Genomic DNA, 13,814 nt, shown 5'->3' with positions numbered 1-13,814 from the left:
TTGTGTGCCAGCACTTTGACGAAGTGTTTAACGTCCTGCTACCATTAGTGTTGGCATGTGTATAACAATGTCTAATTTACTAGTCATGCTGTTTAATTCAGCTAAAAGTGTTCGTTGATGCATTACTACTCAAGATGTAGGATCAAAGCGCTGCTCGCTTTACTCTCTGGGCGCGCAAACATCATTGCGTAATTTACAAAATTTAGGGCACGAAATACCAAGATTTATTAAGGCATGACGTTTGCACTGGTCACCTGTTTCCTTCTGTGTCGAGTTCAGCCATAGCCTAATTGCGAGTTGCAAACAAAAAACGTGTTCATCCTCTCAGTGCAATATATTAAAAACCATTGTCCTTTGCAGGTTTCCCGTTGCTTCCAAGTATAGGCTACGCCATACTTCGAGGCATAGACCTTGAAGCATCGCGGATGTAAGCACTACATCCGCACATGATTGTTTATGTCCTTTGGAATGTCACTGATTCTAATATAGTACTGTTATCATGCAGTTTTCTTGTCGACTTTCAAGTGTCTTGTATGCGGGTAATGCTTATGCTAAAGCAATTTACTTCGTTCACGTAGATAGCTCGCGCAAAGGTACCGACGTGTTTTCTATAATAATTAGACCATTAAAACGATAGTAGCATTAAGTGCCTAAAACTGTGTAGGACGCCTGTACCGTGCCCTCAACGTTTTTGGAAAGTGATTCCGTATTTTAAATTTAGTAGTGAAACAGCCTAAAATAAAACGACGACCAGATAGAGCATACAGCTACAGTTCGCCGGTGTTTATGCTCTCGTGTGTAGTCTTGTGTTTTTTCGAGCTGTTTCCCGCTCAGATATGTACCACCGTGCCGGCGCACAATCTGTGTTTTTAAAGTTTTTTGAAGTGAATACCGACAGGGAGACTGAAGTAGCGTATGTGGAACGTAATTGCTAGGGAGTCTGACAACGCAGATGCCAACGTTACGAACGTTAATTTCTCTCTCGTAAAAATGAATAACTCTACATTTAGTGCAGGCGTCTGCCGTGCCTCGTATTTAACAGAGCAGGAACTAGCATTATATTGATTCCGGTCATGTTTCTTATACTGATGCCTGTTGTGTTTTTAGGTGCTGGGTGGAGCACGAGGTCTGGTACACTTACGTGCTCAGCGTTCCTGTTTGCTTCTCTATACTGGTAAAAATTTTACCTTTTTGATTGTCTTGCAAGCGTGTTTATGCGATGCGATAATAAGTACAGTGCGAGTAGTTTTAACTACATGTAATTATTTATTAAAGGATAAAACACGTTTTCAGATGTGTATAAAACAAAACAGGAGAGCGTTGAGAAGTCTTTATAATCGCTAATTTAGAGCTGCGGAGACCAGTTATTGTTAACGGATAATATATAGTACTCTAACATAGGTAACAAGAATATTTCCACTGTGAGAATAAAAAAATCCTAGCATATTTGGTCACGCCTTTGCCGCATTATATAAGATGCTTGTAGTGTCATAGCCATTCATACCAGCAGCATGTTAGTAGAAGTCCACACAAGAGACAACCACAGTGGGGGAAACAAGAACGTTTTGTATTTCTATGCGAGTAAATACGTCACCAGGTCTCAAGCTGCAAATTATTCTAACTGGAAATTCACGCAGGTACCCACGACCATGAACCGCCCATGTGATGTGTTCGCGAACAGCAATAGACGGTTAATATAACTGGTCTGTCCTTGACATCAATTTTTTCTTTCTAAAAGAAAAATTATTGGCGCTGTTCTTTTTTGCTTTCTTTTGCAGCTTAGTTTTGCATTCCTCGTGAACATTGTACGGGTCCTGGTCACCAAGCTTCGAGCTGAGAATTCTCCCGACAATGAAAGCACACGGTACGCCTACAAGTTTGGAGACTTAGCAGAGAATGTTGCTTTAAGAGCGGTTATCGGTAAAGATTCTAGGAAGCGCATCCAGGATAGCATTATTAGCGCGAAGCAACCGGGGCAGCCTGCATAAATTATATTTATGGTTATTGTAATATTTTGTTTCCAGAAAAAAAAAAAGTTTTCGCCGGTGAATACTAGTGCAAACATTTAGCTGTGATGTGAATTTAGCACTTTATATGAATACTTGGGCAAACTTTTCAATTTAACACCTCGTTCTATTTCTTGTCTTCCGAACAGGAAAGCCGTTCGGGCCACTGTGATCTTGCTCCCTCTCTTAGGCCTGCACTACGTGGTAACTCCGTTCAGGCCTGATAAAGGCTCCATGTTCCTCGCCTACGAGATCGTTTCAGCGTTAGTGACGTCATTACAGGTGACTGAATGTGCTTTCTTGGTGTGTTCAAAAGCTGATTTTACAATGACTCGCAGGCGAAATGCGATTTTGCGGAAAAGGTAGCGGAAATGCTCCACTGCATTTTGACTTAATAGATAGGGGCAAGATATTTATTTACTGGAAATTACTTTACGTCATCAGTCAGGCATTAGTACGATGGTTACATACATGGAATTAATCACTGAAACTGACAATGGTTGTGCAGAGGCCGCGTCCTCAAGTTTTACCGCCCCTGTCGGCATAAACCACATTGTGCCTTCATCATCAGCAGCAGCATAACCCGCGTGTGCAAGCCAGGCCATGTGACAGGAGAGAACAATCACCGTGGCGAGCCTGGACGTGCGCACTTATTGGTGGCTTTATTTTATATAGCTGCGCTTCAGAGCCTCGAACAAATGTAAGAGGCTACAGGTTCACCCACGTCCCCAACCTACAAGTGGAAACCTGTGCCTTGTTAACCGGCTAGCAGCCGAAATTATTTTCAGGTTCCACCACGCATCCTGGGGTCCCATACATGCTATTTTAGAGCAACGTTAACAAAGCTCGGGGGCACCTTCTGGCTTAACCTTTCATCCATTGAAGCCAGGGACGTGTTGAATGCAGCTGCGTCGTCGGCATGCCGCCATTCAGATCAACACCCTACGTATAGATGGTATTCATTGAAACGTTTAGCTGTCAATTTCCTCACTTGGCAACACTGGAAAAAGACACGAGCATGGCCGAAGCGCCACGGACATGGCGTGGCTTGTGCCGCTGGGCCCGCACGGTGAAGAAGAAAGAAAAAAAATTACACCATCTCCCCGAAGGGAACTATGTGGTGATGCAAAGCAGAATTGTTGGCGTCCATTCAGCTCATCGGACGGTGCAGCGTGTCTCAACTGAAGCAGCAACTGAGGAAGCGGCGCGCGGACCGGGTTTATTATATAGAGCAGATGGAGTGGAGAGGAGGAGATGAGAGAGGAGACGCGCATGCGCGCTTATCGCGCAGCTGGCGTGTTGCCGTTATGTTGAGTGATCTGGTGTTTAGTAGCGCCAGCGGGAATTCCACGTCGGGGTCCACACCGGTGGCAAAGGCACGCAAGTACTGTTGTGTTACTGTGAGTAGGCAGTGGTGCTCGAGGCGCCGAAACTCGTCCATCATGTTCTTGTCGATGTTGTCGTCTCTGTAGTAGAATCGGTAGTCTCCGTCAGCGTTGGTGAGGTAAAGGTTGTTGACGTTGGTGCACCGGCTGAGAGCAATGTACACGCCCTCGTCTTCGCAGCTTCGTCTTCTTCTTCTTCAGCGGTTCCCCTACGGGAAGATGACGGCGGTGGTTGAAAGCGAAGCTATCTCGTGATGGATTCTTTGGTTGGCCAATCCCTAGGGGCATCCTGCCAAAATCATCATCAGAAGCGCTGCGAACGGGGTGAGAGCAACGTACACACCCTCCTCTTCGCAGCTTCGTCTTCTCCTTCTTCGTCTTCAGCGGTTCCCCTACGGGAAGATGACGACGGTGGTTGAACGCGAAGCTATCTCGTGATGGATTCTTTGGTTGGCCAGTCCCTAAGGGCATCCTGCCACAATCATCATCACGGGCGCTGCGGACGGGGCACGGACGCGGGACATCCCCCCGAGCAAGAGACGATAACATCCTCCTTTAAAGTTTTCAATTTGTCGTTTCTATTGACGTTCAGCTTCGCGTGCCTTCGTTGTATCAGTAGCTTCTTGACGTAGTTTGAATGAGTCAAGGACGTAAGGCGCGCTCGTAGCACTTGCTCCTGTCTCGGTTTTGTAGCGCAGTGGGAAGAGCGCCGCGTACCTCCCGTTGCGGCCAGATAGGCGTGGTATCAAAACCGGACGCCGCTAACTATTTCTTTTTTTTATTGTGTAGGGGGAGAGGTGCGGTCAACGAACGGACGCCGGACATAGCCCCGAGCAAGAGATGCTTTGCATCTAAAACACCGGCGTGCGTCGGCTCCTCCGTTTCAACCCGATTCTCAACGGAAGTGCCAATATAGATGTTAATAATCGCACTCAAATTGGAGTCGAGGCATTACTTTGCGTTCGGTGGGGTAGACCTTGGAACGTCCAACCCAAATCATGTGCTAAGGACTGTGGTCTCTCTACTTCACAATATGCCTAACCCTAGCATTGCATAAGGCATGCACTCATGCACACTCCGAGGAACCACCGTCGGTTCGAGCTAACTGAGCATGCTCACGGTACTGAAACGCCGTCGCAACACCTCAAGACCGCCTTTATTGGGCAGGTGGTGTAGGGGCGACGAAGGAATATGCCCTGGGTACGGAGGGAAGCCGTTTATTTCACACCAACGTCCCAATTACATTATTTACACGGGCGGTACGCACTTTTCTTTAGGTGATAGGGGCGATGGGGCGCCACGCGCAAGTGTGCGCGCGTCGTCGGCGCAGAGCCAGTGGGCTCTTCGGTCAGGGCAAAATCCGGGGCGCGGCGGAACCGTTGTCCGCGCGCATCGCCGTGCTGGCCAGATCGCCTCGCCGCAGCGAGGAAGACGCGGCGCATTCGCTCACAGGCGCGTACCGCACGGCGTGTTCGTCGAGAGGTAGGTACGGCCTTACTATACGCAAGCGTAGGGACAACAGGAACAACCTAAGGCACGGGCCGGCAGCCGGGAGGGCCGGTGGGCTTTCGCCGGCGCAACAGAGTTGCAGCCGGCTGCTAAAGAAAGCGTCACATACCTTCGGCCAATGCCTTCGGCGTCCTCGAAGCGTCTCCCCGAACGGACCCCTGCGCAGGGCGCGCGTTCGTGTGCCAGCTAGAGGGGGAGTCGGGAATCGTTCAAACGGGCCAATGAAGTGAGGTTAGGTCCGCTACCAGGGCGGAGCACCTGCTGCGTGACAGTGTTTTATCGCCGCAACGGTCGCTGCAGCCTTCATCTCAGGCAGGAGTTTGAGAAGACGGCTCGGCTCTACACAGCTGCGCCGAGACGAGCCGGCATTTCGAGGAGAGAGGGGAAAAGCGCCGCGCCATGGCACAAACCTAGCGATCGCGCAATGGCTCGGGCGCCAGGATCCCAACAGCACGGACAACTACAGCCATCCCGCGGAGCCTGACGTAACCAGTGACGGCGCACTCACATGGTTGCCTGCATGTATGCCCCGCTAGTGAATACAAGTTATACATATACCACTGGCTCAGGAGCGAGTCGCACTACCTTGAAGCGTGGTAGCTACCCACATGACCTTCGAAATCTGCATTGCTGCACGTGGTACCTTCTGCCTGAATCCCAGCGTCACCATCCCCTCACACTGACCACCCTGACGTAAGCGAACCTTCACGGACGTTGAAAATTCTCCGAACACTGCTGCAAATGATGTCGTCACTGACGCCCACCGGCACTACCCGGCCTCAACACTCATGATAATCAGCGTTAACAAGCCGGTGAGTCATGTTGCACCGTTAAAGCAGCAATATTTGAAGCTTCGTCCCCCGCTACATTGCAGTTTTACGTAAAAGATTACCGATGTTGAGAGTGCCGGACACCACGCCAGTATTCACGTGAAACGCACAAGGCACGCATCGTGGCACTCTGTTCCAACCATAACGAATTTAAGTCTGAAGCTCAGCCATTTCTGCTTCTGTACTCACATCCTAGCGGGCGTAGTACCCCCAGCCACACAGGTTACGTTCAGGCCCAGACATTTTCCCTCAATACGACGTCGACAAAGCGCCCATGACGGCTGTTATGACTTTGCAGCGCTATGAGAGCCCTGCTTTTGCTTCAGCATTAAGAGCCGTTGTAACTGGCACTTCTACTCTCTCAAGAGCTAAGGCCAACAATTTCACAACCGAAAAGGAATTCTTTGCCGCAATATAAGTCGCTACAAAAACCCGAGATACCTGCATGTAAAGCCACTTCGGCTTGCAAACTTCAAACAGCTTTCACGGCGGCTGGCGTGAAGCTACTGTTAAGCGTGAAGCTACTCCGAAGCTACTGTTGTCTAAGGCATCAACAGTACGACGCGACGAACGTCTACAATTAGGAAAGACTCCACCTCAATGCTCACTAGCAACCACGGGTCCCTTGCAGCGGTATCCTGCTGACTCGGAAGGTACGACCGCTCTGATAGGAGCATTGGAGGAGCGAGTTCTTACTCGGGAACCGAAAAAGGATACGAAAGTTCGGTCACCGCTGAGCAATTAATGGCCAGGGCTCAAATCGTTGAGGATTTTTTATGCACTCCCTCTCATTGTTTCCTCTTCGATGGGTTTGTCTACAAAGACCATTTGACCCTATCATGGCTACTTGGTTGCTTGCTGTACCACCGCTGCTGTGCCATTAATTCTGCGTGCTTCTACGGCGTTCCTTCCTATGGGCGCCTGAGTTTTACCCGCACACTGGCACGCTTTCGAGTTTACTGGCAGAATGTTTCTGCGGCAATCAAGCTGCACATGAGTACGTGTGGTGACTGCCTCAGGTGAAGACACCGCCTACTCTTCAGCCCCTTGATCCACCGAATTTGGATAATTCTTCGTATCGAAATGTATCTTCTGGGGCGGTTTTTTTGCGTCATAAGATGCAAATTGGGAGATGGTTGTTTGCACTGACCATCCCATCCAGTACTGTGCCAACAGGCGTTACCTAGACAAACATGGACTGACATTTCAAGGGATTTCGTCCCCAACATACTGCTTCGCCAAGCTGCACTATCAGTTGCGACACCCGTCAGATGCGCAGTGTTCAAAACAGAATCTACCGAATAGGGACAGGAACTACGTTGCTTCGAAACGATTGACTGCTTATGATCCGCAGAGACCAGAGATAAATGGCTTACCAAGACTAGACCATCGCTGAAATAAACACGTGACCAAGCTCACGTACGGAGACATCTGCGGCTTCGAAGACGTTCCGAAAAAAATTTACGCCGCTATTTTAGTCCTTTTGAGGTGGTGCTCCACATAAAGGACGTCAACTGCAAATTTTCCCAGAAGGAACTCGCCGCTTATTTAACTGGAGGGCATTTACTGAAGTGGTTCGGGAGGCCAGAATAAAGCCGGACCACACGCTTTGACGCTTAAGTCATGGAACGGCTTTTTGTGTACAGAAAATATTCTAACTGCGTGGCTCTTATTTCTTTCTAAATGGTACTTTTACATTCTATCCAATTTTAATCAAGGCTTCCTTGGACATTTTTCGTAAGCTTCGAAACGATGCCATGTAAGACCGAGGGGGTATGGCCACGCCCGCACATTACATCCGCGTGGCCGCGAAGATGATACTAATACCGTAAGCGAGTTTCTGTGACTCCGAAGTGACAAATAGGGTTGGAGAAAAGCGCACCTTGGCCCGTTTGGCTATGTGATTTCTTCGTTCTCACCGTTCCAGGTTCTGCTTCGCCTAATAAACTTATTGTTACCGGGGATCCGAATTTTCTTCTGACAAAGCTTTCAATGTATGGGCAAGTGGTAATTAGGTTGCTTACCGTTTGCAGTCAATCATGCTCATTGGTACAACAAATAATCCCATTTTCACCGTTCGGCTAAATAATGGCCATATTGTGGCCTACAGGCACAATCACTCCGTTTATTTGTTGACATAGGCGATTAAGTGCGGTAAATGAATTGCTCGATATCAACTAAATTGTAAAATACTGCAAATAATTTTTCATCCTAAGAAGACTATGTGTTGTGTACATTGGTCTTTTTCTTTCTTTCAGGGCCTCTGTGTGGCACTTCTGTTTTGTTTCTTCAATGGAGAGGTAAGTTTAGCGAGAAGTTGTGATTGATGTGCAGAGTGATTTTTTTTCTAAAATAAGGAGAAGCATTACCAGTATTACCACAGTCCTTCAATGCTTTTCAAGGACTCTGCTATTACTGATACAAGACATAGTTTCGTAGTAACATTGCTAAGACGTAGAGAACTAGCGTCTCACACCGATGCACGATCTGTACGGTACTATAAAGCGTGTAATTACAGGCTTCATGGTTTTATTGTTAGGAAAAAGCGTCGCCCGTCACGTATCAGGAGACATATTTGTGGGGGGGCCCTTCTGCACGATATCGATAGATAATGAGTGTCCATCAGCTATCCCGGCTCTTGTGTACGAATTTGATTACGCGTTTTCAAGCTATTGTGTGGGTTCGTCTTGAACGTTAGCCTAGGAAAAAGCATTAGGTCGTAACATCTCCAGCATTGCACAAATGCTAACGTTACAAAATCAATTTCAGAAAGACAAAAAAGGTCGAGTTCGGCAAGCAATGAGGTAATGGAAAGGAACAAAAATAAGATAAGAATTGTGAAATCGATTTTTGGGTTCATATACAGGGTGAAGAGAGGTCAACACTACGCGTTAAGTTCAGACTGGGAAGAAGGGATGAATTTAACGCAAAGGAAAGGGGTGGCACAAAATGAAGGGGGATGGGAGGGAAACTGCCGTGACCCGACGCGGCGTTCGCATCATCACTTAAACCTCACATTCAGAGCGAGCACGCGACATTCGCCGCTTTTACTCTTGAATGCCGGATGACCTATGCGACCTATGCAAATACAACTACGGTTGTGTTTCGTGTTATAGCGCTTGAGCTCTTGAGGCTGCGTGAAAACCGCGTGGCGTGCTCTGGTACTATTAGTGCCAAAGGAATAGTGGAAGATTGCAATTCGCTGATCGATAGCAGAGTGCAAGCTTGAGTGTAGTGCGTGCACAGCTGGGGGAAATGTCGTGACAAATATGTGCACGGAACCAGGTAAAGTTCACCCCTTGTATGATTGCTTCGTTGAAAAGGTGTGAAAAACGATAGTGTTCTGACAGCTCTGTCATGCAATACCCTCTTCCCTCTACACCTGATCGTCACGCTCCCCGCATGATGAATGTTCGTAAGGTTCTCTGAATTCAACTCATTTTGCCGTCATTCGCATTCCTCGCGCGAGGTCTGGTGGGATTTTTTTGTTTCTGGTGTGCTTATAATAGCACCAGCTCTCAGCACTTTGTGTTTGATTTCTACTCGCCTCTCTTCGCCATCGTGTTAATGCGTTGTTTAATTTTAACTTTTTCCTGCCTTGAAGCAACTCGAACTCATCTTCCTAACTAAAAGATTGCTGTACTTTCCGTTTTGCAACTACATTTTGCAACAAATGTGTCTGACGTTTTCTTCGCTCCCGAGCACCGGAGACAAATATGAGCCATCCGAACCGTTTCAGAGGTTTAGGACAGCCTTCCCTAGAAACCATTCTTGCAGCTGCAGCTGTTTGTTGGCCAGCCGGTTGAATCCAGTGACAGACAAACGGACAGACCAAAATTTCCGCGTTCATAACCCCAAGAAAGATTGTCGCCTTTAAAGTAGTCCCATGTGCGGAGCGGGCTTGTGGGTGCAGCCTGACCGCCTTTATGCTGGATACGATGCGCAAGCCTAAAACAAAAGTGCACAGACATGCACACGCAATTTGTAACAGGAACCTGAAGAAGCCATATGTCACTACTAATTTCGCACGCACACACACACACACATACACGCATATATATATATATATATATATATATATATATATATATATATATATATATATATATATATATATATATATATATATATATATATATATATATATATAGAAAATAAGGGTTGGCAGTCAAGAAAACCTCGGAAAGCAAAGGGGAGGTTGTGGTGGGTCATAGAAAGAGATGAAGAATTTTTTGAGTCGAAAAGAAAGTGGTGAAAAAATGCCCGCCGGGTGGGATCCGAACCCACGACCTCCAGAATACCGGTCTGGTGCGATAACCACTACGCTACCGGCGGGGCTGTTTCCCCAGCACTTTCTCGGGTATTTATGTTAAGTAATTTTTGTTTCCTGCACTTGGGGGTGGTAGCCAGCGCCACTCGGACTACTCGGGGTGAAGGGGACCTTCTTTTTAACCCCCGGGCCGTGACTCGAGTGTCTACGACATGTCGAGAGTGGTCGACCAGCGTTGAACCCTCTTAAGCTCCCTTTGGCACCAAGACTGCCAGAACAGAGGCCCTCGCCAAGCATGTAGCGAATCAGAAAATGGGAAATGAGGGGCTCCGTGAAATAAGACAGAAAATAAGGGTTGGCAGTCAAGAAAACCTCGGAAAGCAAAGGGGAGGTTGTGGTGGGTCATAGAAAGAGATGAAGAATTTTTTGAGTCGAAAAGAAAGTGGTGAAAAAATGCCCGCCGGGTGGGATCCGAACCCACGACCTCCAGAATACCGGTCTGGTGCGATAACCACTACGCTACCGGCGGGGCTGTTTCCCCAGCACTTTCTCGGGTATTTATGTTAAGTAATTTTTGTTTCCTGCACTTGGGGGTGGTAGCCAGCGCCACTCGGACTACTCGGGGTGAAGGGGACCTTCTTTTTAACCCCCGGGCCGTGACTCGAGTGTCTACGACATGTCGAGAGTGGTCGACCAGCGTTGAACCCTCTGAAGCTCCCTTTGGCACCAAGACTGCCAGAACAGAGGCCCTCGCCAAGCATGTAGCGAATCAGAAAATGGGAAATGAGGGGCTCCGTGAAATAAGACAGAAAATAAGGGTTGGCAGTCAAGAAAACCTCGGAAAGCAAAGGGGAGGTTGTGGTGGGTCATAGAAAGAGATGAAGAATTTTTTGAGTCGAAAAGAAAGTGGTGAAAAAATGTAGTCCGAGTGGCGCTGGCTACCACCCCCAAGTGCAGGAAACAAAAATTACTTAACATAAATACCCGAGAAAGTGCTGGGGAAACAGCCCCGCCGGTAGCGTAGTGGTTATCGCACCAGACCGGTATTCTGGAGGTCGTGGGTTCGGATCCCACCCGGCGGGCATTTTTTCACCACTTTCTTTTCGACTCAAAAAATTCTTCATCTCTTTCTATGACCCACCACAACCTCCCCTTTGCTTTCCGAGGTTTTCTTGACTGCCAACCCTTATTTTCTGTCTTATTTCACGGAGCCCCTCATTTCCTATATATATATATATATATATATATATATATATATACTTATTTATAAACATGGTGAGTCCTGTAGTAGATTCAACTTATGCTTACCGCAACAAGCCGGGCTGTCAAGAACTTTGCACTGAAATGCCACATGTTTAAGCCGTGCCTTGGTTGCACGCGAGATGCGTACTAGCGCTTTGGTGCCTGCCGAGGGCTTTTTTTTGTGATTGCACCTCTTTCCAGGTTACATAGGGCTTGGAATTTGAACAGAGCCTTCCTGTAGTTTGCATTCGTGATGAATAAAGAATGCCTTCTGCAAGAAATAACAATAAGCAAAGAAGCACAATTATTCAAACTTGGTCGCGTCCGCAGTGAGCGAAGTTACTGCGTTGAGGCTTTTTTCAAGACGAACGTTTAGCAATCAAGTAACTTGCCAATTAAGAAGTCGTAATGAAATTTGTCGAATTCATGCAAGATTTGTTAGTACTGAAAATACCGCTTATAAATTTAAGTGTGGAGATTTGAGAAGTGCTAAAGTTTGTATAGGAACGAAAGATATATGCATATTGCCTAATGAAGGACGTTCATGACAGTTGTAACGTGTTTCTTTCACCAGGTACTCGGCGTCCTACGGAAGTCCCTGTCGAAAACCTCTTGCTTCAAGAAGGAAGGCCGTCGAGTGTCTTACGCAAACAACAGCATCAGCGTAGGTCATTTCAGAAAGCCTTCACAGAAGTGTAACTGCGTGACGGTTATATAAAAATAATTGAAATGCGTGGGCTGCTGTAAGTAATTTGTAAAAATTCTTTCTGCTGAAGGCCGCAATGTTTGCTTTTTGGGATTGCGAGTGCATCATCCCGTTTTACTGAGGTTGTTCTTGGTTTTGTTGGCCGCAGGCAAATAACGCATCAATTGTTTGCGATACGTCTTGGCCTACATAAACAGTAGTTTATTGCTGTGAACCGTTTGGTAGGTGTGAGAGGTTGTAATGAGGGCGGGTCAGTGTTTCTTGTATCAGTATTTTTCAGCAATAGTTCAGCTTACTTTACGTATAGACCTTAAACCAAATCCGAGGGCTGAGTTTGAACACCGCAAATATTCCCTGTCCTGAACTCTTGTTGCGTTAAGATGAAATTTTTGCCATGATCTCTTCTTGTTACGCGTTTCCTGTCTTAATTCACACCGTTTTCTACCTTAAGTCACCACCCATAGTATTGTGCCGTCTGAGAAACTTCTTTCCTATCACCTTCATATTGCACTGTTTCATTGCATTGCATTCTCATCGTACCTTGTGTTACAATACATTTGCGATTGTTCTGCGGTTGTTAAAATATAATCTCTGCTATTTTTGTACCTTTAGTGCTGAGAATAAACCTTTTACCTTAGGGGAAAAAAAAGATTGGTGCAATGTGCTTGCAAGTTTGCATCGTGCTAATTTTTCGTAAATGATGTTTTTGTGGAAATGAAAGTTTCTGTGTCAACTAGGAGATAACAATTCGGTTTGCTGCATTGCGGGGTTACGTAGCTCGTCCATTTACAGTCGCCACAACAAACCCGCCGCATTGTGGAGTTACAGATCACCGTGACAGCCCCTGTACGGCAAACAATTGTTTCCCAAATTGCACGAAAGGGTCTCTTGCTGAACTTCATCTTGCATGATTGTCCCATAAGTATGGAAATTAGAAAAGTAGACAGGCTTTCGTGGAAACTGGCATTTCTGACTCATTTGTAGTTAGGACGAGTTTCGGGTGACTAATGCTTACAATCGAGACTTCATCTGTATTATTTTAGAAAAGCCGTCTTATTGTGAGATTTACTTACGACCCGCAGTGTGGGACCATCTATCCCTGGGAAAGTATACTAAGACTATGGTGTTTCAAGTATCGGGTTCAGGTAATAGGTAGATGCTGCTCATTTTTGTCCGCTTAGAAGTGCTTAGCGTGTTTATTTCCGTTTACAAGTTTCAGTTATTCTTGGACTTTGCTGTAGTCTGTCAAAACATTCGTTCTCCCTTTACCAATGACAATCTCGCCGTTCTTGAAAAGATGCTTTCAAGGGAATGTTTCAATGATGGTGTACTTGGTCGCAGCTACGGGCTTTCCGTTCAAGATATCAGTGCAAAAACGACCATTCGACGTTCGATCCGGATGAAGAAAACCCAGCAGGGGCTATACGAAACGTAAAGGGCAGACCACACCAGGACGGGAATAGGATGGAAGTGCGTCGTTTCAAACATTATGAACAGAAGCAGGATATATTGGGTCACAGTCGAGCTAGTCACTCAAAGCTTTAGAAAATGCAGCGCTAGTGCAAAAGAATATTAACCAAAACTTTTTCTTTAAAACTGGTTTGGAAGGCACTCAACAAAGAAAAATAGTCACAGAATACGTTAACTGTATTTACAAATAAATAAATAAATAAATAAATAAATAAATAAATAAATAAATAAATAAATAAATAAATAAATAAATAAATAAATAAATAAATAAATAAATAAATATTTATGATATGTTTCATCACCTATAGGCCTCCTAAGGAAGCTGCTCGTTGCAATATAGTGCGTTTTAACAGTTGGACAAGGCGCACTGATATGTTGTTTCGCTCTACCCATCAC

General features: G+C 46.2%; 1 protein-coding gene and 3 non-coding genes across 4 annotated transcripts in view; 2 read left to right on the top strand and 2 right to left on the bottom strand.

Annotated features, from left to right (window-relative positions):
• LOC144169258 (calcitonin gene-related peptide type 1 receptor-like) overlaps positions 1-13,595 on the top strand; it is a 130,214-nt gene extending 116,619 nt beyond the window's left edge. The window contains exons 12-17 of the mRNA XM_077698321.1: positions 361-427; positions 1,108-1,174; positions 1,779-1,864; positions 2,156-2,288; positions 7,989-8,030; positions 11,817-13,595. Of these exons, the coding sequence (XP_077554447.1) occupies positions 361-427; positions 1,108-1,174; positions 1,779-1,864; positions 2,156-2,288; positions 7,989-8,030; positions 11,817-11,960 (539 nt within the window). The 3' untranslated portion in view covers positions 11,961-13,595. The remainder of the gene's footprint in view (positions 1-360; positions 428-1,107; positions 1,175-1,778; positions 1,865-2,155; positions 2,289-7,988; positions 8,031-11,816) is intronic.
• On the bottom strand, positions 9,993-10,065 carry Trnat-ggu (transfer RNA threonine (anticodon GGU)). Its single transcript has one exon. It is a non-coding gene; the product is annotated as a tRNA-Thr (tRNA).
• On the bottom strand, positions 10,457-10,529 carry Trnat-ggu (transfer RNA threonine (anticodon GGU)). Its single transcript has one exon. It is a non-coding gene; the product is annotated as a tRNA-Thr (tRNA).
• Positions 11,010-11,082, top strand: Trnat-ggu (transfer RNA threonine (anticodon GGU)). The gene has a single exon. It is a non-coding gene; the product is annotated as a tRNA-Thr (tRNA).
• Positions 13,596-13,814: the final 219 nt, after the last annotated feature.

Source organism: Haemaphysalis longicornis, unplaced genomic scaffold (genome assembly GCF_048455015.1).
Source record: "Haemaphysalis longicornis isolate Haplotype H1 unplaced genomic scaffold, Haemaphysalis longicornis Haplotype H1 scaffold_2, whole genome shotgun sequence".
Classification (NCBI taxonomy): Eukaryota; Metazoa; Arthropoda; class Arachnida; order Ixodida; family Ixodidae; genus Haemaphysalis; species Haemaphysalis longicornis.
The sequence above is the reverse complement of the archived record's forward strand: the minus strand, read 5'-3'. Positions and strand labels throughout refer to the sequence as shown.